Here is a 24,081-nt window from a genome sequence, read left to right on the forward strand (position 1 = left end):
AGTACTTGAGTGCTTTTAGTGGTGGACTGTACTGTTCAAACAGAGAAGACAGCATCACAGAAGAACAAAAAAAATCTGTGGTTGTCAAAATACACGTACAAAGAGTATAAGAAAGAATTTTATGCCTGATTTCTTCACAGGTGGCTTAGTAATGCTTGACTAGATTGTTATTTCAGGAATGTTTTAGGAAGGATCTATTAAAGTTACACAGATAGTTTTAGTTTAGTCATTTTTAGGTTATTAGTGCTTGATATTACAGCTTGAGTGTTCTTTTAGACAATTTCATATATTTAATTAAAAATTAATAATTGGCATTTGATATTTGGTATTTGTAGCATCTTAAGTTAATAGCTCCAAATAATTCCCATAATTTATTAAAATAATTACGTTAAAGTAGCAATCCATTTTATTTGCATATCACAGATCAGCTCCACCTACAGCCTTTGAAGAAAGAGTCATTTGAATTTAAACACCATGATGTTTTTGTTAGTCCTCCCACCTGAGCACAAAATCTATGTCAAACACACATAAATACAGATGGAAAGGTAAAAATTCCTAAACCACATTTTTAAAAAATAATTTGTAAAGAAAGAATATAGGAAGGAATACCTTTTCTGTGTGTTTGTAATGAGGGTAAGAGCCTTCTGTGTGTCAGGATGAACATATTATCTGAGGGAAAGGAGCAATTTATTTAATCAATACATTTAAATTCATTTTTCTTTCCAAAATGAAAATAAATAATAATCTTGACTCAGGGCAAATAGCGTCCCTCTTCAAATACACAAATATATAAATAAGCAATTACTAAAATGAAAGACTTAATTTAGTGTTTTCCTTTCAGACATGTAACACCTAGGAGGATAATAGAGCATTTCTGCTTGAAAATTGAGCTTCATTAATTGCAGTCTCTGGTTCTGCTCCGACTCTGAAATATAATAGTATTCAAGACTATTTAGAAAAATTCCCTACATTTTTACATTGGTATCATATCCTGTTCTAATACCTGTAAAAATATTTTTTATTTTAGATTGATGATTAAATGAAAACTTTTAATTGTGTCATTACTAAATATAGTCATCTCATAGTGGAATATAAGAAATGCTCTTCTGTGGCATCATAAATTGTGAATTCAACAAAATTAATATTTTCCACCTCCCAGCTAAGAAGCAGGAACAGCTATGTTCCTGCTTAAATTAGATGTATTTTAATCTAACATAATTCACTGTTGTATTTAAAAAATAATTTTATTCATTATTTTGAATTACAAGAATGTGTATTATGAACTTTGTAACTTTTATTTCTTAAATCTCTCTCTGAATACTTGTAGCATACCCTGACTGTTACTGGTTTCATATTTGTTCAGCAGTCCTCTTGTAATCCAAGAAATAAACACTGTGATATTGTGTTTATTAGAAATTAGAAATTATTTAGCCAATCTATTGTAGTATAAATAGCACTTTCATATTTCTCTGGTAGTATGTTACTCTAATTTTTCAATTTGTGGGAAGTGCATTATATGTATATGAATTATATGCATTTCCAGTAGTTCTTTATGTTTTCAAGTAAATGGTCTTAAAATCAGGCTATATCTCTTTTGATCCTGTAGAGGGTTAATTTGATAGCCTTCATCTAGATTATGTTTGAGTGTCCATTCAGTTTAGTTTCACTTGCCATGTGAATATGACTTTTGTCAACCCCATCTTCTCTTCCTAAATTCTTCAATTGCTTGTCACAGACATTCATTTTCATGTTTCGCTTCATTTTTCCTTCAAATCCTATTTACTGAACATAGTGTGGCAATCCAATAATCTCAGTTTCTGTAGTCTGTTCTCTGGAGGTCCTGTTTTCACAAAGGATCTTAGTTGTGGTATTGACCCTCCCTGGGCGCTATTCTCCCTCAACAAAGACGTGCACAGTAGCAAGACCTTTCATTGAGATCCCAGACAAGGCCTTCAAATATTCCAATCATCATAAAAGGAACCTGCTTACTTGGCCAACTCCATGGTTCGTCATTCTCCACTCCCATTAGTGTCAACAACAGCGCCTGTGCTCTGACATGTCTCTCTCCCCCTGGAATACTTATTTGCTGATCGCTTTCTGTTTATTTTTTCAGAGTTTACAACTCCATGAAAGCTTGATTGTGAATTAATCTCTTTTTATTCACATTAAAAAAGTAGAGATTTTTTTCTGGAACAAAGTTTGGTTTCTGGGAAAAAAAAAAAAAAGATTCTAATGAGACTATGAAATAAGTTTTCATAATAATGTGAGTGTTTCTACTCGTACCATTCGTGTTAAGATAGTCCAGGTTGCCCAAGGCCATTCCAGTCATTTGGACAGGGTGGTTCGTGAGCAGTGGAACTGATGAAGCCTGATTACCTGTGAACTTTTGTCCTCATTCCAGTGATGATCCCGTCTCTGTCAAAAATCCCTATAAGGGATTTTACCTCCTGTCCTCTGCCTTGATGAGCTTATGGCTACACCCCAGCTGTTTGCCCTGTTAACTGCTACTGAGCAGAGGATCTAATGGCTAGGTTCTTGCCTTGCCCTCATTTTAGGTCCTTCTCTTTTCAGCTTCTGCTCTTCATGTACTTTTGTAGGAGTTTAGTTGTCTTGGAGATCTCTGTCCTTTTCTCTAAATTGAATTGAAGTCAGTCAGGAAGTTCAAGAGTTAAGACAGGGGAAAGTGAGTGGCAGTCAGCTTGGGTATGATTCTTTTGGTTACTATTTTCAGTACCCTGCATCTCTGGTTGCTATTGAGAAAGCCTGCACATGCAAGCTGCAGGGCAGTAAACCCTGTATGAAATTTCCAAGGTCTGTTGTGGGTACCTTACATACCCTGGAGCACTCTTAGGTGGCATCAAGTGCCTGCTTTGAGGCAGCTGAGAGATGGCATGATTGCATAAAACAGCCTTTCTTAGGAAACTGGCCATTAAGCATCAGTAATATTGTAAATCATAGCAGGTAGGCAGGCCTTGTAGAGGAAGAAATGCTAAAATTTAGGTATGGGATAGGGAGGTTTTGTTCAGAGGTTTTAAAGATTTGCAGTATACATAGTGAAATTTCCAGGTGATGAACTGGCTTACTTGAGCTAGAAGCATTTTTATCTCCATTGTCTATGTTCCTTAAACTGAGATGAGAATACTTTAGAAAACTAAATTAATGCTGTGAATACTCTCTGCAATGCTTCTTTTCCCCTGCTAGCTCTTCTCTATTATTTTACTTAAGTAACTTATGTGCACCCTGTAAAAAGGCTTAGTTCATTATTATATGAAAAAGATATGGTGAGTTGCAATGGGTGGTATAAATTAAAACTCGTGAAGAATCTGCTCTGTATAAATAAAATGTATGCAAACTTGATTTTCTAAATTTTTTTTTTTTTTTTTAACTGAACTTCCTTTGCAGTGGTTTGGTGACCTTGTGACTCCAGTTTGGTGGGAGGATGTGTGGTTGAAAGAGGGTTTTGCTCACTATTTTGAATTTGTCGGCACAGACTACCTCTACCCAGGATGGAACATGGTATGTTTTTTTTTTTATTATTATTTTTTTATTTCATTAATTTTGAAACTCCACAGAAAGGTTTCTCTCCTGTTATACTCCTGCTTCTGTTATACACGGGAACTGCTGAAAAATACCAAATGATGCATGAAAGTATCAGATGTCCAATAAAGCAAAATCACAAGGTGTGAAATAATTTGACAGCATTCCAAAAGTGTAATCTGAAATTTATTACAAAAGAAATAAGGTCATATCTATCATAACCCAGTGTTAAAATAACTACTGTCTCTCTGCTGAAAAACATCTTGGATTAAGGCAGTTATGATTTAACATGGATCATTTTTGAAAATGGACAGAATATTGAATTTAGTCCATGAACACAACAAAAATGAGAAAGATGTTTGGCTAAAACATACTATGAAATTGAACATATATATATTTACATTATTCTGTTCTTCTCTCCCTAAATTTACTCTTATTGTTGTATACAGGTTATTTTGCTTACTATGCTTCTGTGAAGGTTGAATCCTTTGTAGTATTTCTTCTTCTTCTAGGTGTCAATTTAGGTTTATAATTGCATTATGAAATAGAAAAATAAATCTTTATTTGAACTGACATTTGTCTTGTATAGGTAGACATATTGGCTTCACCTGGCTTTGGCTGTATTAAAACTCATTCTCTTCATCTTTATGAAAAACACAACTGAATTAAAATGTAATCATTCTAATTATAAATGAATGAAATCTGGCAGGCCTGTATGATTTTAGCATAGTGAAATGTCATAGATGACAACATTTATACACTGAATTTTATCAAGTCATCCATCATTTGTTCTTCACATAATCAGTTTAACAAATGCAGAATAACTTTCTTTTAGAAGTCATTTGGAATGTGGAATATTTGCTTGAGATTTCTGTGGAATGAATATAACTTTCACTGTTATGCAAATGACACACCCGTCATGTGAAATCCTTACATTTTAGCAGAATACAGGCAAAACGAATAGGTTGAACTCAGAAATGAGACACATGTGCTGCATAAATGAGAATTAGCTATGGTAATATTGCTGTGCCTGGAGAAATACTCACCTGTCAATTTTTTCCCTAAATCAAAAAGAAGGTATACATAAACTTTGGCTTTGCAATCAAAATAACATTATTAACATATTTAAATAATAAGAAAAACAGTCACAAGATGGAACACTTGATGAGTTAAGCATTAAACATGATGTATTTTTTTGCAGACTACAGTAGAAGTCAATGCTTTAACCTTATTGCCAGATTGTAAGAAGATTGCAAAACCTACTGTACTGGAATTTGGCTTGCTGGATAGTTTTGTTATTGGTATAAAGTGCATTTGCTGTTTAGATCATACTGACATTGATAAAGTTGAACAAATAAAAAGTGAGCCTTTATAAGAAGAAAAGCTGTTGCAAACAACTTAGTTATTTAAAAAAAGGATACAGAACAAGCTTCATGAATAAGTTACAAAAACAAGAACTACAAAACTTATTTTCTATAATGATGGCTTAACAGAACAATATTCCAACATTCTGTATGTTTTGTTGGCAGTTATTCATACCCGTGAAATAAAAATGAAAGATGCTGTGATGTATGGCCACAGAGCTTTTTGCATCAGGAAAAACAAGAGAAATATGCCAAAATCTTCTTTCTTTCTAAAGAATTAGGAAAGTTAGACAGTTAAGTTCTTTATCTTGTAGTTTTGAAATTTTACCCCTGAAATTTTCCTCAAGAAGCCCATGGATTAAAATGTCAAATTCACCTTCTTTTCAGTTTCTTAAAGAATATTTGTCACATTTTCTTTTGGACAAGTGTAGACGCTAAAGACTGAAAGTCAATTCCTGAAAAAAACAACTTTTGTTTAGAACTGCAGCTTGGGCAATGTGGATATATCGGAATCAAATTAATCTCTATTCAACTTGCTACCTAACTTGCTCAGTGCTTATAGGCCACAGGCACATAAGCTTTTACCATTAAAACTCCATAAGCCCCTAACATTTTGCTACTGCTTTTCTAAAGATGCTTCTCATGCTTCTCTTTTAGTCAAGCTTTTTTTTTTTTTTTTTTTTTTCTTTCCCAGTGTGCATCTTATTTGGTATTCACAGTCTTGGTATCTTTTCTCTAGGTTCTTTAGTTTGCGTAAATACTTTATCCTTTTCTAAAGTTCTTAATTATCAGTTTTTACTCAAATGTTTTATAAGCTCCACACCGCAGGAAAGATGAATAGGTAGCAAGATTGCCCAAACTGCCATGGAGCGTGAGCTGTTACACTTCACTGAACCTCTCAGGAGGTTTAGAATTCCTTGTATTGTCCACAAGGCATTTACATACTTCATCAAGCTACATAATCTTAATGAGAAAGGAAGTCCAGTCCTCAATAAACTCTCTCCATCCTTATGCCCTGGATCCTCCTGTTGAAATGTTGAGCGAACGGTATTAAGAATGAACAGAATCATTCTGACAGAGGCTTCTGTTGCAGTTACTATAAGGTACATGAGAACTCCCCTGAGGAAGCGGGCAAAATTTCACTGGTTTCAAAACAGAAAGATAAGCTTTCTGTGCTGAGACCCTTCATGGTCCCACCACTGGTCTTAGTGTCCTTTCTTAAATTAAATTAATTCAGATCAAAGTGAGAAAGTCTTCCCTCAGCTAAAAAGTAAGTCCCTGCTATTGCCTTTTACTTCTTCAAGGTGAAGCTGACTTTGATTTTTAAGAATTATGTCCCCTACTGCATGACCATGAGACATTTGCAGTAGTAATGAATTCACCATGCTTCCCATTTCAGCCTTTTGCATTGCCTATCCCCCAAATTAAATGTTTTTGAAATTCTTACTCTGAACTGTTTCAAAATTTTATTCCAAAATCTCGTTCTTCAAGGTCTTTGAAGTTTAAACCAATTTTTTATTTTTATTTTTGTTGTTGTTGTTGTTGTCAAGACTATTTTAAAAAGAAATCTGGCACTGCAAACTGTTCTCCCCAGAGATCAGAGAATATTTCTTAATCTTGTGTATTCAAAGTAGTTATTTGTTTGTGAATACCTTGGTTGTTGTTGTTTCATGACTTAGAAAGATATGAAATTTCTTTGTTAGAGGCATGCCATGCAACTTTTTGGTTCTCTCTCCATGCCATCAAAAATGAACAGCAGCTGGATGTGAGTTCTTGAGGTGTTAGATCTTATGAATGATACAACAAGGTAATGTCACCTCCATAGAAGGTCCTGCTGCTTGTTTTAGGATCAGAGAAAAGAGAAAATTAAAGTGGAGAACAATGTACTGCTTATTTTTTCGTCATAGCCCTGTCTTTTCTCATCCACCCTGTCTTCTCATCTACCTTTCTCCTTTCAGAGACCCGATTGCGCCTAAATATTCTATCATCCTCTCTGGTTGTTTCTGTCATTATCCTGAACTCCTTTGTATGTGGCTCTCTAAAGGAAGGAATTCAACTGAGACTTTCAGATCCATGAATTTATTGATTGTTCGTTTGCCTCCTTATTTTCTGGTAGAAGGAACCATCATGTTTGCCCTTGAATGTCTTTGGTATTGGGGTAGATATTGAGGAGTATGACAGCAGGAATTACTGACATGTAATTTTCCCTATCATCCATCAAACGAGTGTCAAATACTTTAGCAGTCAGTACCCTGCTTGATGCTGAGAAAGCATTTCACAGAACCTAGCTGTCTTCTCCATTTTCTTTATTATATAAAAGTTGGCTTTGGTGACAACTTTATTGGATGAGTCAAGGTGTAGTACACTTGTGATTGCTTTGACACCACTGCCTTCTCTATGAATTGAAGTTCTGGGATAAGATCTCCGACTTTCATGTGTGCTTACTACTTTACATACAAGGATTGTCATATTTGCCAGAGATTTTCTTAGTATTAAACAACTGTGATTATTTATTCGGAGTAAAACTTTTTGTCTACCTGGAAGGACATCCTTCACCTATCTTAGATTGAATCATGTTTCCTTCACGCTAACATGTTCCACACTCTAGATGATCCTGCCATTACTGCAGGCAGCTGAAAATAATGCTGTTTCTTATCAACATTTCTGTCTTAAAAATATGTGCTGCAAGAAATTACCTGTGCCTAGAAAGTTAATAGAAAACAATTTAACTAAACTTCGTTACAGTAAGTACTTTGAACATCATGTAACACTCTGCCCAAATCCTTTATTAATGATCTTAATTGCCTATCTTTCTCATTGACAGGATTGAAATAATCAAAGTGAATACTGCCATTAGACACATGCTTATCTTTAACTTAGTTTGATTAATGTTGCCTCCTAAACTGTTTGTCTCCTTCCACAAAATTTTTTAGGCGTCATTTGACTTATAGAAAACCCAGAAAATCTTTATAGGTTTTGAAGTAGACTTAAGACATGGGCATTTTTTATTTATTTCATTATTATTTTGGCATTTCAGACCTGAGCTGTAGCCTGCTTGATCCTTCTAACCCAACATAAATATCATGCTGGCTCAGCATTGAGAGAGATTCAGCCTCCTTTTTTAAAACTACTTTTATCTCCCTCTCTCTCTTTTTTTTTTTTTTTTTTTTTCCCCTTGGTTAAAGGCTCCCAGTGCCCGTAAGAAATAAGCCTTTAATTAATACCACATGGAGTGTTTTTTTTTCCCTCAGTAAATGCTCACTGAAGTCAATTCTTGTATGATTTTCTGTTTTAACTCAACTATGGGGGAAGCTTTCAATGTAAAATTAACTAGAATCTCATGTATAATTAACTTGGGCAAGAAAGAAGAGGTATGTAAAGGCAAGCTGGAAGACCTGGTTGCTCATTACTAGTCCTTTTTAAGTACATCGGTTTTGAAATCCTTATGCTAAATTTTGCTTATAACTAATAAAATATATTTCCATCTCCAAAGTACGTTTCTTAATACAGTTTCTCTTTTTATGCACTAGCAAGATGCATTACTGTATGGAATTCTTAGCTTTCAATAGTTAAACTCTTAACGTTTAGAGATCAGACATAAATGAATATCAACATTTAGATGAAACATTTATTCAAGAGATTGAGTACAGATTTGGAGAATGTCAGTGTCTCTTCTTTCTTCATGTCATTATCTGCTCACCTTGAGAAAGCAGCCGAAATTACATTATTATGAGAGCTTTCGGGTCATGTGAGTTCAAACCTCCTGAGTTCAAGGTTTAGATGAAGCTTTAGTTCCTGAAAGAAACTTCAGCAAACTTGCTGAATTTCATATAATTTTGAATTAGTAACCACTTTGTCATCAGTAAAAATGTGAAAGAATCTTTTGACAACTTTTGCCTCCCATACAGGAGGAAAATCAAGGCCAGGACTCACTGAAGGGCAACCTTATTGCAATAGGGATGCACACTTCATCAGGAAATAATGTGGGAAGTTCAGTGGCAAAGCAAGTAGCCATATATTTGGGGGCATCCTTAGTGAGAGACTACTTTTCAAATGTTCTATTGTCTTGAATTTACTGCCTTTCTTTTAAAATTGTTTGCCATATGCAGTTACTTGGAGCACATACTGATAAGTAAGTTTTGTTGTACCTGCAAAACATGTTTGGTCCCTTCAGTGCTTAGATCACTGAGCCTCATCACTTTCAGGATGGTATGGTTTAGGCATGCAAATGTTAGAGCACCTGAAAAATATTCTCATTGATGGTGACCTTTGCCAGTTGTGTCTGGAAGTTGCCTCAGTATTCCGGTCACATATGAAAGTAACTTTTTATTTAGATATTGTTTACTGTTTCTTAAAGTGAGAGGATTTTCCTCTACAGATTCCTTCAGTTTGTCCAGGAGGAACTTCGTACCTTGTTGCCTAATGTTTTAAAAGGCTCTGGGAATAGATGTGTGGAGGGACAGTGGATTTGTGTGCATCCATTTGTTTAATGACTCATTTCTGTGAAGGCAACAAGATAACAAAACAGGATCTTAGAGTAAAGGAGTGAAATCAGACTTCTCTGAAGCATTTTTGAGGAATAGGGCATCTTTCCTTCTGTAATGCTTCCTGTTGTGTACTGTGTCCTCCATTTCTGTAGGCCTACATTTGGCACAATGAATCTGGTATACAAACAAATTAAAGTTTTAACTGAAAAACAGAGTGGTGGGAGAAAACAGCAGTTGAAGTAGTTGGTGAAACTGCACAAAAGCTCCAAATAACTACACATCTGCTTGGCAATGCAAGTACTATGCATACATGACCTGGAGGTCATGAATATCTGGTTTCACATTTCATTAAAAAAAATACATTTCAATTTTTTTTTTCCTGCTATTCAAAACTGTTGTTCTTCCTTAACTGTGAGCTCCTAGAACATCAATGTTGCTCTATAACAGGGACAGAAATTTTACAGGAACTTTGACTGAAAATGTAGAAAAGAGGGTTATGAAGATAGATAAGTAATGGTGACATATTCATAGTTGGTAAGTGTAGAATGTGTTGCAGGCCTCCTTCAACAGACTATGTACATAACTGAAGCACACCTGCAGAGATATAAATTAAAAACCTTAGTCTGTAAGCTGCTCAAGCTATTCACAAACAATTAGAGTTGTGAAGAGAGAGAGAGAAAGACTGTGTTCATTTACCAGTAATCAGGAGGCATCATGTAATATACACATACTTATACAGTGTTTATACACATATAGACAGAAAGAACTTGCTTTTGGCCCCTAGTGGAACTTTTCTGGCCTTAAGGTATTTTATTGAACCTTTGGTTTCCTAATAGACTATATTCCTTTGCAGTTTCTTAAGCTCCACCCTGAAATGTACTGCATTAGAACTTCAGCCTCCTAGCATTGTGTATGCTAGAACTCTTTGCTTTCAAAATCTGTCCCTATTTCATTTTCCCTATATATGCATTTTCCCTATAAAGCCAAGTACTGAACCCAAATGCTGATTTTGTCAGGCATGAGAGATCACTCATCTCCTTTGTATTCATGTTGGCTAGTAAAACTGAATAGTTTGGAGAAGATATTTCCAGCAAGTTTGTCAGGAAAATCATTTGCAGATTTGTTCACCAATATTAAGCTTTATTCATGTAGATTTCTCAGTCCATAAACCGTTTGAATGGCAGTCCCAGAACAAAGGCGATGCCTTTAATATAGAGGCCTTTGATCTCTTCTGCGTACTAATTATCAGTTTTGGCTTTCATTGTGCTTTTTCTTTTGTTCCACAGTTGGATGTTTTCCATATTTTTTAAGAAATTTAATTATATTCTCTGCTATTTCATATTAATTTTTAGGAATTATTTTAATGTGATTAACAAGTATTACATTATTGTCATGCTAACTTGTACTCTTACATTATGTCTCAAAATGATATTGTAAAATCACCAGCAGCAACCTTTTTCCATTACGTCATCGTTATCCTGTTATACACAGTAAATTTTAATGGCTCTTGAAGGTAGTCTTTTCTGCCAAAAAATGTTATTTCACAATTTCTTTCTTTCCATTTAGAGGTAGGCTACTTGAATGGTGGTCATCCTGTTGGAGAATAATACAGAAAAAGTGACCACATCCTTTCTATAAACCTTCCCCTGTAGAACAAGATAAAAACAAATTAGAACAAGAAAGCTCTTTTATGGATTGCCAGTTTCCCATTCACGATTCATATTGCTATGGAATGATTTAAACTGCAGATCCATATTTAAAAATCTTCACATATTTCCATTATGTAGAAGAATTGCTATAGGCGGAAAGTTTCTGACCCTGTTATCAATAGCATTTGTGCTGCTTTTACCCACAGAAGTGAAATTTGAATGTTCATAATGTTTAAAGATTTACTGAGGATGAGAGAGCTAAGCCTCCCTAAGTGTACCAAACAGAAAAGGCCCTACCAGTCACAAGTACAAGCCATTCCTACGAAGAGACAAGTACTTGAATCTAGTGACCACTGATGTTATGGCAATAATCTGAACACATAAATCTTCAAAAGGCATGCTTATCTGATATAACAACACTTCAGTCTCTGCACCTGGGAGCATGCTCAAGAGTAAGAGGGAAAGCAACAAGAAGTAACTGACTTTTTTTTTTTTTTTTTTTCTCAACACAAGAGGACCTGGTCTACTAGACTTTGACTATTTACAGTTCCAAGAAGGCTCTAAGGAGAGGAGATGAAGAGACAAGATACCAAGTGGATAGTAGGAAAATAAGGAACAGAGTAGCTTCCTGCTTGCCTTTAAAGAAAGGCTCAGGTGTGAGAAGCATCTCTGTCCTTATTTCAGTTTTATTTCAGAGTATGCTTCTGTTGCTGCCATACCAATTCTTGCTCTGAGCACTGTCTTGCACTTATACACAGCTACTGACACTTTCCAGCCAAATCCCCAAAGACTCATCTGAAGCCCTTGTTTCTTTACAGGCCAATCACAGTCTTTGGCTTCTCTCTTGCAGCTGAACTCCTTGGAGGAGAGTGATCTTAAACAACATTTTGTAATTGTTTCATGTTTAGCTGCAAACTTGTCACCTACCAGGTTGACAACTTGCTGACCTCATTAAATGCATTCCAGGATTGATTTTATCTACAATTTCTATGCTAAGTGTTTCTTTAGTCCTGTAGATATCACGTTAAAATAGATCAATTCCAGCATACTGCACAGGGTAACATAACTAGGGAATTGAAAGCCCCTCTTCTATCAGTATAAGCAGTTTGGTCACATGTGTTGACCTTTTCCTCTTAATGTGCCGTTATGACTTTGATAGCTGAAGTGGTGTTTCTTCAAAATAATTAAGGTAGTTTTAGTTTCTTTCTGCTGTTCAGTTTTCTGTTGTCTCTTCAAGCTGCATGTCTGTCGTCAACCAGGAAACTCCTTTCTCTTTATCTCTCTGTGTCTCCCTGGAGTTCTGCATATATTTGAGTCTCCTTTTGAAATCTATCTCAGAGGCTGTGTACTGAAGGGAAAAGGTGAGAATGCTTTGGAAATCCTTTTAGCTCAAAAAACTTAGCTTTTTAGGTCAAAAGCCTTCTTAATTCTCACTAAAATGCAGGTGAACATATTTGATGGCATACTAGTTATTTCTGTTGTATCCCAGTGCTATGGTCTGCCATAAATTTTAAGGAAGACTTTCCAGCTATGGTAACTTGATTGAGCTGTCATGAATCTAAAATGCTCCTTTTCTGCCCTTCAAGGGATAACCTAAGGAAAAAACAAAACAAATCAAAACAAAGAAACAAAAACAAAACAAAATGCCAGAAAAAAAGTTATCATGTTCTTTTTATATCTTTTGTATTTTTTAATAGCTTTACTTTACGTTCACTACATGCTTATTTTCTTGATTCTGTATTCTGTATTTAAAGTATTCTTGTGTGATTCCTAAATGCCCTTTTGATGAGTTAATTCTGAAAAGTAAATCCACTCCCACAATTGTTTATTAATTGCGATATCCAGATGTGAATGTGGAGATAGGTCTCTACCTGTGTGTGCTTATACATGTATGCGTTACATACCATACTTCTGTAGAAATTGGTGTTCTGCTCCTGATTAATAGAGAACGTGAGTGAGATGTAACCAAATCACCTATAATCCTTCCTACCTCAGTAGTTTTCCTCTCACTGGGGCTGTCATTATACTTGTTTCCCTTCACTTTTTGTGTAAAAAAGGGCAGTTACTAACTGCATACGCCTGAGAAAGTTTGGAAATGAACAATAATATGAACAAGACATTACTTTTTCCCTTCACAAACCTTACCTCATGCAGCCAGCTGAGAACACTAAATGTGTGTTGGGTAATTGGCTTCCTTGCATCCCGTGCTTTTAATTGCCTGAATATGCAATCAGCTCAAGGTACATTTCTTGTGCTCTAATGAATTCTAACATAAAGGTTTATTTCCAGATGGATCAGCATTGGAACAGCTCTTCAGCTATCTTATAAATAAAATTTAAATTAACACATTGATACCAAAACCTTGCCACCCAAGAAATTAAACATATAATTTATTATGTAATTTTGTGGCTATTTTATCTGTGGACATCAAAGTACTTTTTGACAATCATGCAGCATTCCCTAGAATTTCTTTATACTATGGCACTAGGTTAACATTAATTCAGGAAATGCTGTACTTTAGATAAAGTTTGAGACATGCCATTTCAGGGGAAAAATGCTTATTTAAACCTTCCATAATTTTTAATTCAGTCTTTACATTTATTTGTGACTTGAAAAAAACAAGAAAGTAAAGCTCTTCTTTCCTGACACAGTGTTTTGGAGTGGAGACATATATATGAATGCAATATGAGGACTTTTTCAAGCATGCCATTTCTCAGCTGAAAAAGTCACATCTACTTGTTCTCTAAAAGTGAATGCACCACAGTTCATAGAGTGTACATGCACATTTAATTAATGCTGCTGCCAGAGTAAATATGCAGTGGTTTTGACATACCTCTGCAATCCATATTTATAGAGGGTATAGAAATGAATTAGTATGTTGGATGTTGTTTGGGTTTGCACCTGCCTTTGATGAAGCTGTGACTTTGACTATGTCATTTGACTTCCGTATGTAGCTGTGGTCTCACTTGTAAAGAGACATAGGAATAGTTTTCTTCAGATTGAGGTTATGAAATGCAGGAGATAAAGTTTGTAGAGCACACATGCTCTTGAGGAGGAACAATTTCTTTACAGGAATTACAAAAGATGGTGCAGACATTTGCTATGACAGTGCTGTGGGGCTCTATTCATTGTACTGTCCCATGCTGACCTGCTATGTGAACTTGGCACTAATAGCCAAGTGACTTAAAACTTAAGTCTACACAATAGAGTCTACACCTCAGGGTCTACACAATAAAGCAGTGATAACTGTATTTACTCGTCTCTGTCAAAAGTGATTGTGCCTATGTATGCAATGAGCTCTATGAGTGCTGATCTGTAGCCTCCGTATATTTTTGTGATTGAAGACTATGCCACTTTCTCCTCTCTCCCTACCCCTGGTAACTGGGAGTGAATTGTCATGGTAATGAGGATTGCAGTCTGCACCTATAGATACATTTTGATTCATTGAATAGTCTTTAATTTAATTTCAGTCTGCTTTCAGCAAATGGTCTCAAGTCAGTAGGATCCCTAGATGCTAGACATAGTTCCTGTCTGTTCCATATACCTGTTCAATATTTTAGGATGTGATGGTGGCTTACATTCAAACCTGAAGGTCTAATTTTAATCATCTGTCATATAGAAGCTGCCTCTGATACCTGTGCATCTATATAGTTTTAAATGTATATGTGTCTGTGATATTACTGCTTATGCTGTATTTCAGGAAAAGCAGAGATTTCTGACAGATGTCCTACATGAAGTGATGTTGCTGGATGGTTTGGCCAGTTCACATCCAGTATCCCAGGAGGTGCAGCAAGCCACAGACATTGACAGGGTGTTTGACTGGATTGCATATAAAAAGGTGGGACTAATTAAACCTATCTATCTCTATAAATAGATATGTCAGTAGCTATTAGAAGATTGTGTTCCATCCGTAAAACACATACTCTTGTAAAGATAAATAGACAGTTGTTAAGATGTGGGAAACTTTAATTTGTGTGGAATATGTTTGGAATATACTACAGTGATTTTATCCCATCACCTTCAACAAATTCAGTGTTATTAAATGTTATAAATAATGTTGGGAGGCTGTCAGAATGCAGCAAGAGGATTTCTGTGTTCTTTTAATTACTATTTATTTTGTGTCAGTGTCTGAATTGTGTTAGATTCTTTAAAAAGCTAAAAGGATATGTAGTCTTTGTCCTCTTGAAAATCTTCAAAAATTCTCAAGTACTGAAGTACATGTAATTTTTTTTTTTTTTTTCTATGCATGAGATTTTTTTCTATAAGCTACTGAAAACTGCTCATTGCAGAAGAGTGAGAGCAGGAGAACTGACTTGTGGGATGATGAAGGTAGATGTATTAATTCAGGCAATTTCAAATTGCATTTCAATGGTAGGAATGATTCAGCCAACTTTGGGACTGAATAATTTCACTGGAGGAGTAAGAGAGCTGCAGTTCCACCTTCTCCATCTTATGATTGGGCTTGCTGTTAGCCTATGACCCAAAAGCTGGTGTTTTTCATCATACCACATGATGATTCTCTGCATAGTATGGTGTCCAATACTGTGCTGTAATTTCGTGAGCAGATGTTCTTGATGTGTGATGTAGAGATGTTGCCTGCAGCTTTCCATTGGGAAGGCTATAGTGGTACTGTCTGCTCCAGACAGTAAGAGTCTTTTGACTATCACCCTTGGACCGGATAGTATTTTTCTTCTGCATCATCAGCTGCCTAACATCAGGCTGTAACAAGACAGCAGCAGCATAGCACTGATTTGCCTGCTGAGCCCCCAGTTTATCCAGCACTCATTCTGGGCTAAAAGAGAGGTGTATCCTTCCTTACTGTCACCAGCTATTCCCACTCAACCATCTATGATGAAAATATGAATCTTGGTCAATTAATCTATAGTAACCAGCAAGTTTTAGTACACTGAAGTATTCTCATCATTTAAATATTTCAATCATGTTTGATGGTGATAGCTGAACCTTGGTAGGTTCAGAGGCTTATCTCACATCAGTATCTTAGTATTTCTAGCTAATTATTTTTTTTTTCTAGTTAATATGATAGTATTAATATCACACAGTAAACTGTAATACTTAGCACTTACCGTTTCATCTTACGAACATTTTACAAACATCAAGGAATTTTCATTTACGTTGAAATGACAAATAGGACACTAGGATACGTCTATATACAGTTAGCTAACTTATCCAGGCTGATAGCATCACTCTGTTTTCTCTGTGGATTAGAATGCAATCTGTCTATTGTATCTGTCTGTCTATTTAAAGGTTCATGTTTACTGTAACAATAGCCATGCCCAGTGGATATGGCAGATTCCCCACTCAGCTTCTCTGATGGCCAGCTCTCCCAGAACCTTAGGTGACACTAAATGTGTTAATATCAGGGCCTGACTATGTAAATTTTGAACTCAGTTATTTGATCTAGCAAAACAACTTGAACAATGGCGATGGAAGAATTTACTTAGGCACTTTCTTAGGTGAGGAAATTAAAATACAAACCCTTTCACCCATAAAATCTTTGTTTTGCTGTCTGCTTTTGTAACTAGCCATTCATCCTTTTGTTTTAGATATAAACAGTATCTAACAGGAATAAACTTTACCACTGGCTTCATAGCTGCTCTTTTCACTGCTTCTGTACTTTCTTCCCAGCACCTGACACTGTTCCTTCAGAGGATAAATTGGAACAAATTTAGCATTTTGTAGATCTTGCATTCTTGTTTCCTATGTAATCTTGTATGCAAGCATGCATAGCTTGCACTTAAAATCAGCTTGCTTGTTGATGAAATTAACTCTTTTATGAGATAGCTAGAACCTTTGCCTATCCTTCTAGCTCTCTGATGTCTGCCAATATAAATACTGTGATGAATGGTATGTCAATAAAATCCAAGTTGTACCTGGTCAGGTGTTTGCTCAAATATATTCAGGTGCCTCAAAGCCCTCCTTACACAATGAACCCAGATTTCTATTTTTGCTTGTGTTTCAGGGATGCCTTTTTGGTTGTTTGCTGACTTATTTTTTAAATTGCTGAAAAATATATATATATATATTTTCTCTTGACTCTAGTAAACTTTGGGTCAGGACCAGCAGTGAGGCCTTTTCTACAGTATTTATTAAAACAATCATTTTATACAGTACAGCAAAACATGCAGTATCTTTTCCCTGCATTTTGGTATGGATTTTTTTAAATTCTATTTTATTTTTATTTTTAATGTCCACCTTGTACTCCCTGGGACCTTTGATTGTCTATGCGATCTCTTTTCTCTCTTTACTGTTTTCTGTGTGAAAATGAAATGATGAAACTTTCTCCCATCTAACTTTTCTTCATTGAAATGACAGTCATGGAATGTCATTGTCATTTCATTGTTTTAATTGTCATCAATATGGCATAAATCACTAGACACCATTAATATGCCCATGTCTCCTAGACACTCAGTTGTTACCTTAATGATTTGCCTCTTACTCTTTCTATACATTTCTATACAGTCTCATTACCATTGAGACTGTACTATTTAAATACCTTGTAGTTGAATACATTTTTCATTTCCACTTTCTTGTCCTCAGTGATTACATGTAAGAAGTCTCATGACATAAACCCCTGAAGAATGGTATTCAGGTAATCCCACAAGCAGAGTGAAACACACTACAGCACTGCAGTGCTCAGCGTTTCCACTGAAGCTGTTGATGGTAGTGTTTGGCTCTTTCAAAAGCATCATACTAGTCATTCCTCAGAGAGAAACATGTCATCATCCTCCACTAGGACCACAAATAACAAGAAAAACAAGAAATCATGATAGTTCATTAATAAGCAAACAGTATTGGTAGATGATACAAGGCTCTCAACTCACATCAGAGTGTGGATACATCTTCATAGTGCAGCTGGAAATAAGATAGTATCCTCCCATGATGGGAAAAGTCATTATGTCCCAAGTGCAGCAGGAAATACAGCCTGTTGAACACAAGAGTGTATCTGAGAATTGTTAAATCAAAGCAAAAAGCGTGACAGCCTTTCCATACCAGGAATAATTGACAGAAGGAATCATAGCCCTGGAGTGCTGCATCAACAGATGAGGAGCGAGTGCAACAAGGATAACATGAGGAGCAATGATCAGCAAGGAACAGCCAGCTGTAATGAAACAGAGAAACAAGACAGCTGCATCACAGAGGGAGCAGCCAGACCCAGAACAGTGTGAGAGAGAGATACCCCACACAGAACTAAAGAAGTCATACCCTGGATGAGCAGTCACAGCCAGATAAGAGAAAGGATGAAAGGGCACCAAGGACAGTATAGAGAGTCAGATAATATCTGAAGTTGTTTCCATCAGGCTACTGAATGCTTTGAAGTGTGCTGGTTGCAGATCTGGTAGCAATTGGAGCAGGCAAGACCAGTATGATGGAGTGTAACTATCAAAGTACCCCCAGCAGAATATGTCTTGGCAAGTGACAAAAAATAATCAAAGCAAGGAAGAGTGTGGCTGGAATAGAGAAGAATTTTTTTTTTTTTTTTTTTTTTTTTCCCTCCCTGTAAGCGATATCAGACTCTGTATTGAGATTGTTAATGGCCCAGGCTTTGTAACACAAACAATTCATTATTTCTTAAACCTTTGTCTGTATAATTTCCTTTTCCATCTTAACTCGGTGCCACAATTAAAAAAAAATAAATTGTTGCTTACTGCATCTGAATGATGGAAGGATTACTATATTTCTAATAATAATAAAAGAGGAGAGGGGGGCACCCCTTGACCTTCTCTCAAAGGCGATATTTGGTGTTATGAAAACTGTGCAACGAAGAATTTGCACAAAGAAAAGTGGTTATCTTCCCTGTGTGTTGCAAGAAACAGTTCTGGCAAAGGAAAATTTACAAAACTGAAACCAGTGGCTCGCTCACCCTTTGAGTATAATCTTTTTTGAAAATTCAGAGTGACATGTTCTGCAAGAATTTGGAAGAACAGGAAGGCCAACTGCAGTCAGCGTAAAGGCTCTCTAAAATCTTTGCTATTTTTAATACTGTTCCTCAGGAACTGGGAAGGATACTAGCACTGAAATAACAAAACAAACCCCATCTCTTCTGGCCAGTAAAACCAAGATTAGTGTTGGAGTGAAATCCACTCAGTTCATGAGTGTAATGTAATTGTGGCAATCTTTCTTTGCCTTACAAAATGGAATTGAGGTGCATTTGTGAAGTGCCAATGTGAAAGTGATAGCAGCTCATTAACACTGAAAAAAACAACAACTAGATAAACACTAACAAATAGCAAAATATAGTAAACCAGGTTTTATTTTTAATTATTCATGTAACTAAATCGGGAACAAGAGATGATATCCAGCTAGCTTAAATTCTTATAAAACCAGGTGGCTTTGCAACCTGTTCCCTTACCACAGTGTAAAGGGATAGCTTCTTCTTCCTGACTAATTTAGCTGTGATGTCACCTGTGAATGCCATGAAGCTCTTTGCATGCATTTGATTGTAGTTTCTGTTCCATGACTTGCTAGTGCAGAAGGTCAGTGCCCAAATTGCAGAAGGTGCTTTCAAAAGTCATTTGAACATAATGCATCAGAAGAAAGATCTTGTAATGAAAAATAATTTCTTTCTGTTTAGATAAAAAGGTTGTAGGTCTCCACAGCCTCCAATATGAGAACCATTGAAAGTGGAAGTTGGTACAGCCTTCAGGTTCAAGTTCAGAGCAATTCCTGGAGTGCCTCAAGTACACTCGAATATGCAGGTCATCCCACTCCAGCCCATGGGGTGCTAGTGTGTAAAACTAGGCAGGTGCTTCAAGATACTTGAAATACTTGTCTTAAATAAGGCATTTGAGCACCTTCCTGACTAAAAACAGTTATTAGCCTATTGTATTGCTTAGTGTATACTGGCTTAGTGTTTTCTGAAGAGGAAACAGAAATCACTGTGTGAGGTGGTTAGCAAGATACCTACAATGCTTTAGGAGCGTTTGTTTCCCCATGCTAGGGAAAACTATACATGAGGTGGAGAAGATATTAAAAAAAATGGAAAACAAATGTTAATAAAAACACTACATTTTAAAGAAGAGCTCATTAGACTGCTCAGTCAGGCTGATGCAAGGCAGAGCAGTCGGAAAGCCACAGCCTGTTGTAGTACAGGACCTTCTTCTGCCTGTTCCCCCTCAAAGGCAATAGCAAATAGGAACTCCCAAGGCCTGGAGCAAGCGATCAAAGCAGAAATGGCAGTGGTGACTCTAGACACTGTGCTCTGCCAGCCTTTATTATACTTCTGTCCCCCACAGGGAGCAGGATGTGCATCTGTGTCTCAGATGTTTCCATGCCTTAAAGTGATGAAGGTGGGCTTGCAGCAAGGCACCCACCTATGCACTGGAAATCCTGAAGTGCTCTTAGGTTTTCTGTCTCTCCAGCTCTACTTTGTAATGGTAATTTTCAGCAAAGGCTAAAACAGAAAGCTGACTGCTGTGCCTTCTTAAGACTTCAGATGTAGTTTCTCTTTTTTTTTTTCCTTGAAGGCATCCAAGAAACAGCAATTCCGTAGTAAAGATGAAGGATAACTTCTGCTGACACCCATCCTAGTTCAGATTGGTGAAAGCAAGAGCAGCAGTTACAAGTGTTCAAGAAACTTGTTGCAAACTGTAAGAACTGGAAATAGAAAATAAACTGTAGATAACTGAAATAGAGTAAAAAGAAAATAGTTGACATACAAAATACAACTGATAAATTCTCACTAGTCTGCTGTAGATTTTTCAGGCCTGCAGGACCCCTATTCAGAAGGGAAGTACCTGGAATAATGCCAGTCCCACTGTTTTGTACTTGACGTTTTAAAGAAATATTTAAGTACTGGCCAATTTCTGAAGCTTAAAAAAAGGTATTAAAAGAGGGTAGGTAGAATGGCATGTATAACTGTAGTTAGTTACAAATCAGTTTTAGACAAAAGGGGTTGAGATTCTTAGGTGGTATTTATTAAAATAAAAAAAAAAAGGAATATTGTCACGTTTCATCGAAAAAATGGTCAAACAGACTTGATTTCAAACTGATGAGATTAGATGTGTGGTTGGTAAAGATAAATTGTGTAGAGTCACAGACTTTTAAAATCTATTCTATTACAGAATAATATTCTAGTTAAAAAAGTTCTGCTATACAGTATCACTAGAGAACACATTGACTGGATTAATAGATACCTATCAGATTATACTGATCCCCTAGGTAGTAATCAAATGAGAATCATCACAAATTTTGAGTTTTATTTTACTTAATTTGCTTTTGGATTCTCAGTGGAGCTGAGATGGAGCAAAATGGAAACGGTGTGCATTTTTTCTTTAAAATGAATCAACTGTGACTGTGGAAACACATTGTTTCATAATAAAAGAGCAAATTTTCACCTGTTACTTCTCATGGGAAACAGGGAGTTGTGGAGCCAGTTTTATTATTAGACGAGATTGTTAAGATACACTGGTTTACTCACTACTTACTTGGCTTCTGATGATGGCCCATATATGTAAATAATGTCATCAACCTTTTGTGTTTGTACATCCTTGAAGGCTTCCTCATACAGGCAGTTAATGAAAAAGTATGTGGTGCTTTCGTCCTTGTCAGTGGTGTCAGAACATACAACAGAAATTTTGGTGGACGGGCTAAATAAAACTATGGTTGTAAATGGAGTCTCAGTAACATTTTGTCTAGGTGACTGATACATTTTATTATTGAAGGAAAATGATAGGATGACATCCATCTGAAGAACATGATTAGTTATGGTCATTTACTCCTGAATTTTGTTCATTGTGTTACATTCCTTAAATTTGCAAGAGAATTTATGTCTAAGACTAATATTTCACCAAAGCTCATCTTGCCATCTGATCATTTTGGTATTTTCCAGCCCTAGAACAGCTGTGTTTGTCAGAATAGAAAATGATTATGTTTTCCCAGTGAAAAGCTCTCCTTGAGTATAATGTTGCTTTTTCAGTGATGTTTTGGCATCAGATAAATGGCCTTACAATCTATAAAAACAACATAAGATGCTCTTCTGCATCTTTGATGATTTAGCACAGTAAGCTACAAGTTTATAGGTATATTTGCTGATGTTTAAAATATTAGTTCAACCAGACTGTAAGTAAAGCTTTAAAAATAGAGTAAGATTAATTTGTTTATTAAAATATGTCCTGCTTTTATTGCTGAATATCAGCATGTTAACTTGTGGGTGTGCATTGCTTGATAAACAAATATCAATTGGAAATTATGCCTTATTTTAAAAATAAAAGAAGACAAATATAAGGTCTTTTTTTTAAAAAATTCTTTTTTTTTTTTCTTTTTTTTTTTTTCTTTTTTTCCTAGTCTGTACCATAAAAATAATGTAGGGATAGTTTTTAGCTCCTTTTAATGAAGGAAGTCCTTTTCTAAGAATTTATTACTGAATTCAGGGAAATCAGTCAGAGCAAAATTCTGCCAATTACATAGTTACTTGTTTAATTTTGTGTGTAAGCTGTGGCATTTAAGTCAGATTGCTTATGCGTTAAGGTACTTACGTGTGTCACTAAATGATGGCCTGAACTAAGAACTTCAGGATGAGGCTTCTATCGCAACACTGTGTACTAGTATGCATAGTCTGCATATATCAATCTTTTTCCTTACTTCTCTTAGCTTTTACATGTTTTCCAAAGGGAAAGCCTCTAGGAATACATTTGAACATTTTACATTTTTGCCACAGGGAAGAAATTGTAGGCATGTGTTTACTCATTTAAGCAAATACATTCTGTTATCCTAATTGAATACAGAAACATTTGCATTCATGAAATTCATGTGTATTAAGCTTCATTTTTCTTGTAGTATTTTGAGGTGCTGTTGCAGAATACAGAAAAATAGCCACACTGATGCATTACATGCTCAATTTTGTGAAAATGAAAGAGGGGCTTGGTGCTGGTGACTGATGATACCATGTAATTAATTCCCTGAGAATAATTTCTCAGTGAGTACTTCTGTAGTTTTGAGAGTTTAGGTACTTTGGGTAGAATCATCTGAAGATGGAAGATCTTTATCAGGGGTATTTCAGGAGTCCTTCATTTCCCACAATATGATACTATAGCTGCAAGCATGAGCAGGGCAGAGTGAGGCTGTAGACCATGAAATATGGTTCAGATCACTAAAATAGGAAGGTAACTACATTTCATTATGATCTGAGTGGAAGATGAGACATGACTGGACTTGTCTTGGGGAAAAAATAAGTGTGTATGGTGAATATGTTTGCTTAAGAAAGCCCAATTTAAATGCAACACCTGGATTTGAAAGTAGTTATCTAGTTGTCAGTTGTTCTCATAGGAAGACTGAAGGGATGTTAGTTACTTGCTTAAGGTCATAACAGTTGCTCAACAGACATTACACCAGGCTTCTCCTATCTCACAGTCTTCTTCTTTAAGGTGTTGAAAATGGTGATTCAGTTAATTCAGTGCACTGCTTGTAGTGTAATGCAACGACTTAGTTGAAAAGGTTTTTAAAAACTCGTTTACACACGTGCACACTGTTCTATATGGAACATATTCTGTAGATGTGCCTTAATCAAAACATATTTTTAGTGTCAGATTTTCTGCAAGATTTGACAGATTTCGTTTCCTAGTTTTATGTAAGTAGTTTTTTAAATATCACATTTTTGCTACATGTCTGATGTACATTGTTCTTTCACTTTTCATGCTGTGTTTTTCTCAAAGAGCTAAATTTCATAGGGCATCCAGCTGTGGTTGCTTAGTACCAACAAAGAATGATTGTTTTGGAAAATGTGACTTGGATATTGCATGTTAGCTAGTGTTCAGATTATGAAAATAATGTGCAAATGTGCATTCTTTATATGAGAGCTTTGTAACATGCTCTTCTAATATTTGAAATGAACTTTGAATCACAGAATTATCTAATATTTTGAGAAATTAAGACTAGTGTATGAGTTCAGGAGTTTTGAGCTGAAATGAAATTATATACTTAAGAACCTGTTTGACTGTGGATACCCTTAGGCTTCTATTTGACAGAGCACCATAAAAATATGTTCAACTTTTTTTTTTTTTTTTTTTTTTTTTTTTTTTTTTTTTT

At 35.7% G+C, this 24,081-nt stretch overlaps 1 protein-coding gene across 2 annotated transcripts in view; it reads left to right on the top strand.

Moving 5' to 3' along the window:
• Positions 1 to 24,081, top strand: part of TRHDE (thyrotropin releasing hormone degrading enzyme) — a 213,483-nt gene that overhangs the window by 89,889 nt on the left and 99,513 nt on the right. For both annotated transcript variants that reach the window (XM_035336824.1, XM_035336815.1), the window contains exons 5-6: positions 3,403 to 3,516; positions 14,738 to 14,875. In XM_035336824.1, coding sequence (XP_035192715.1) covers positions 3,403 to 3,516; positions 14,738 to 14,875 — 252 coding nt within the window. The remainder of the gene's footprint in view (positions 1 to 3,402; positions 3,517 to 14,737; positions 14,876 to 24,081) is intronic.

This window comes from Oxyura jamaicensis, chromosome 1 (assembly GCF_011077185.1).
Source record: "Oxyura jamaicensis isolate SHBP4307 breed ruddy duck chromosome 1, BPBGC_Ojam_1.0, whole genome shotgun sequence".
Taxonomy (NCBI): Eukaryota; Metazoa; Chordata; class Aves; order Anseriformes; family Anatidae; genus Oxyura; species Oxyura jamaicensis.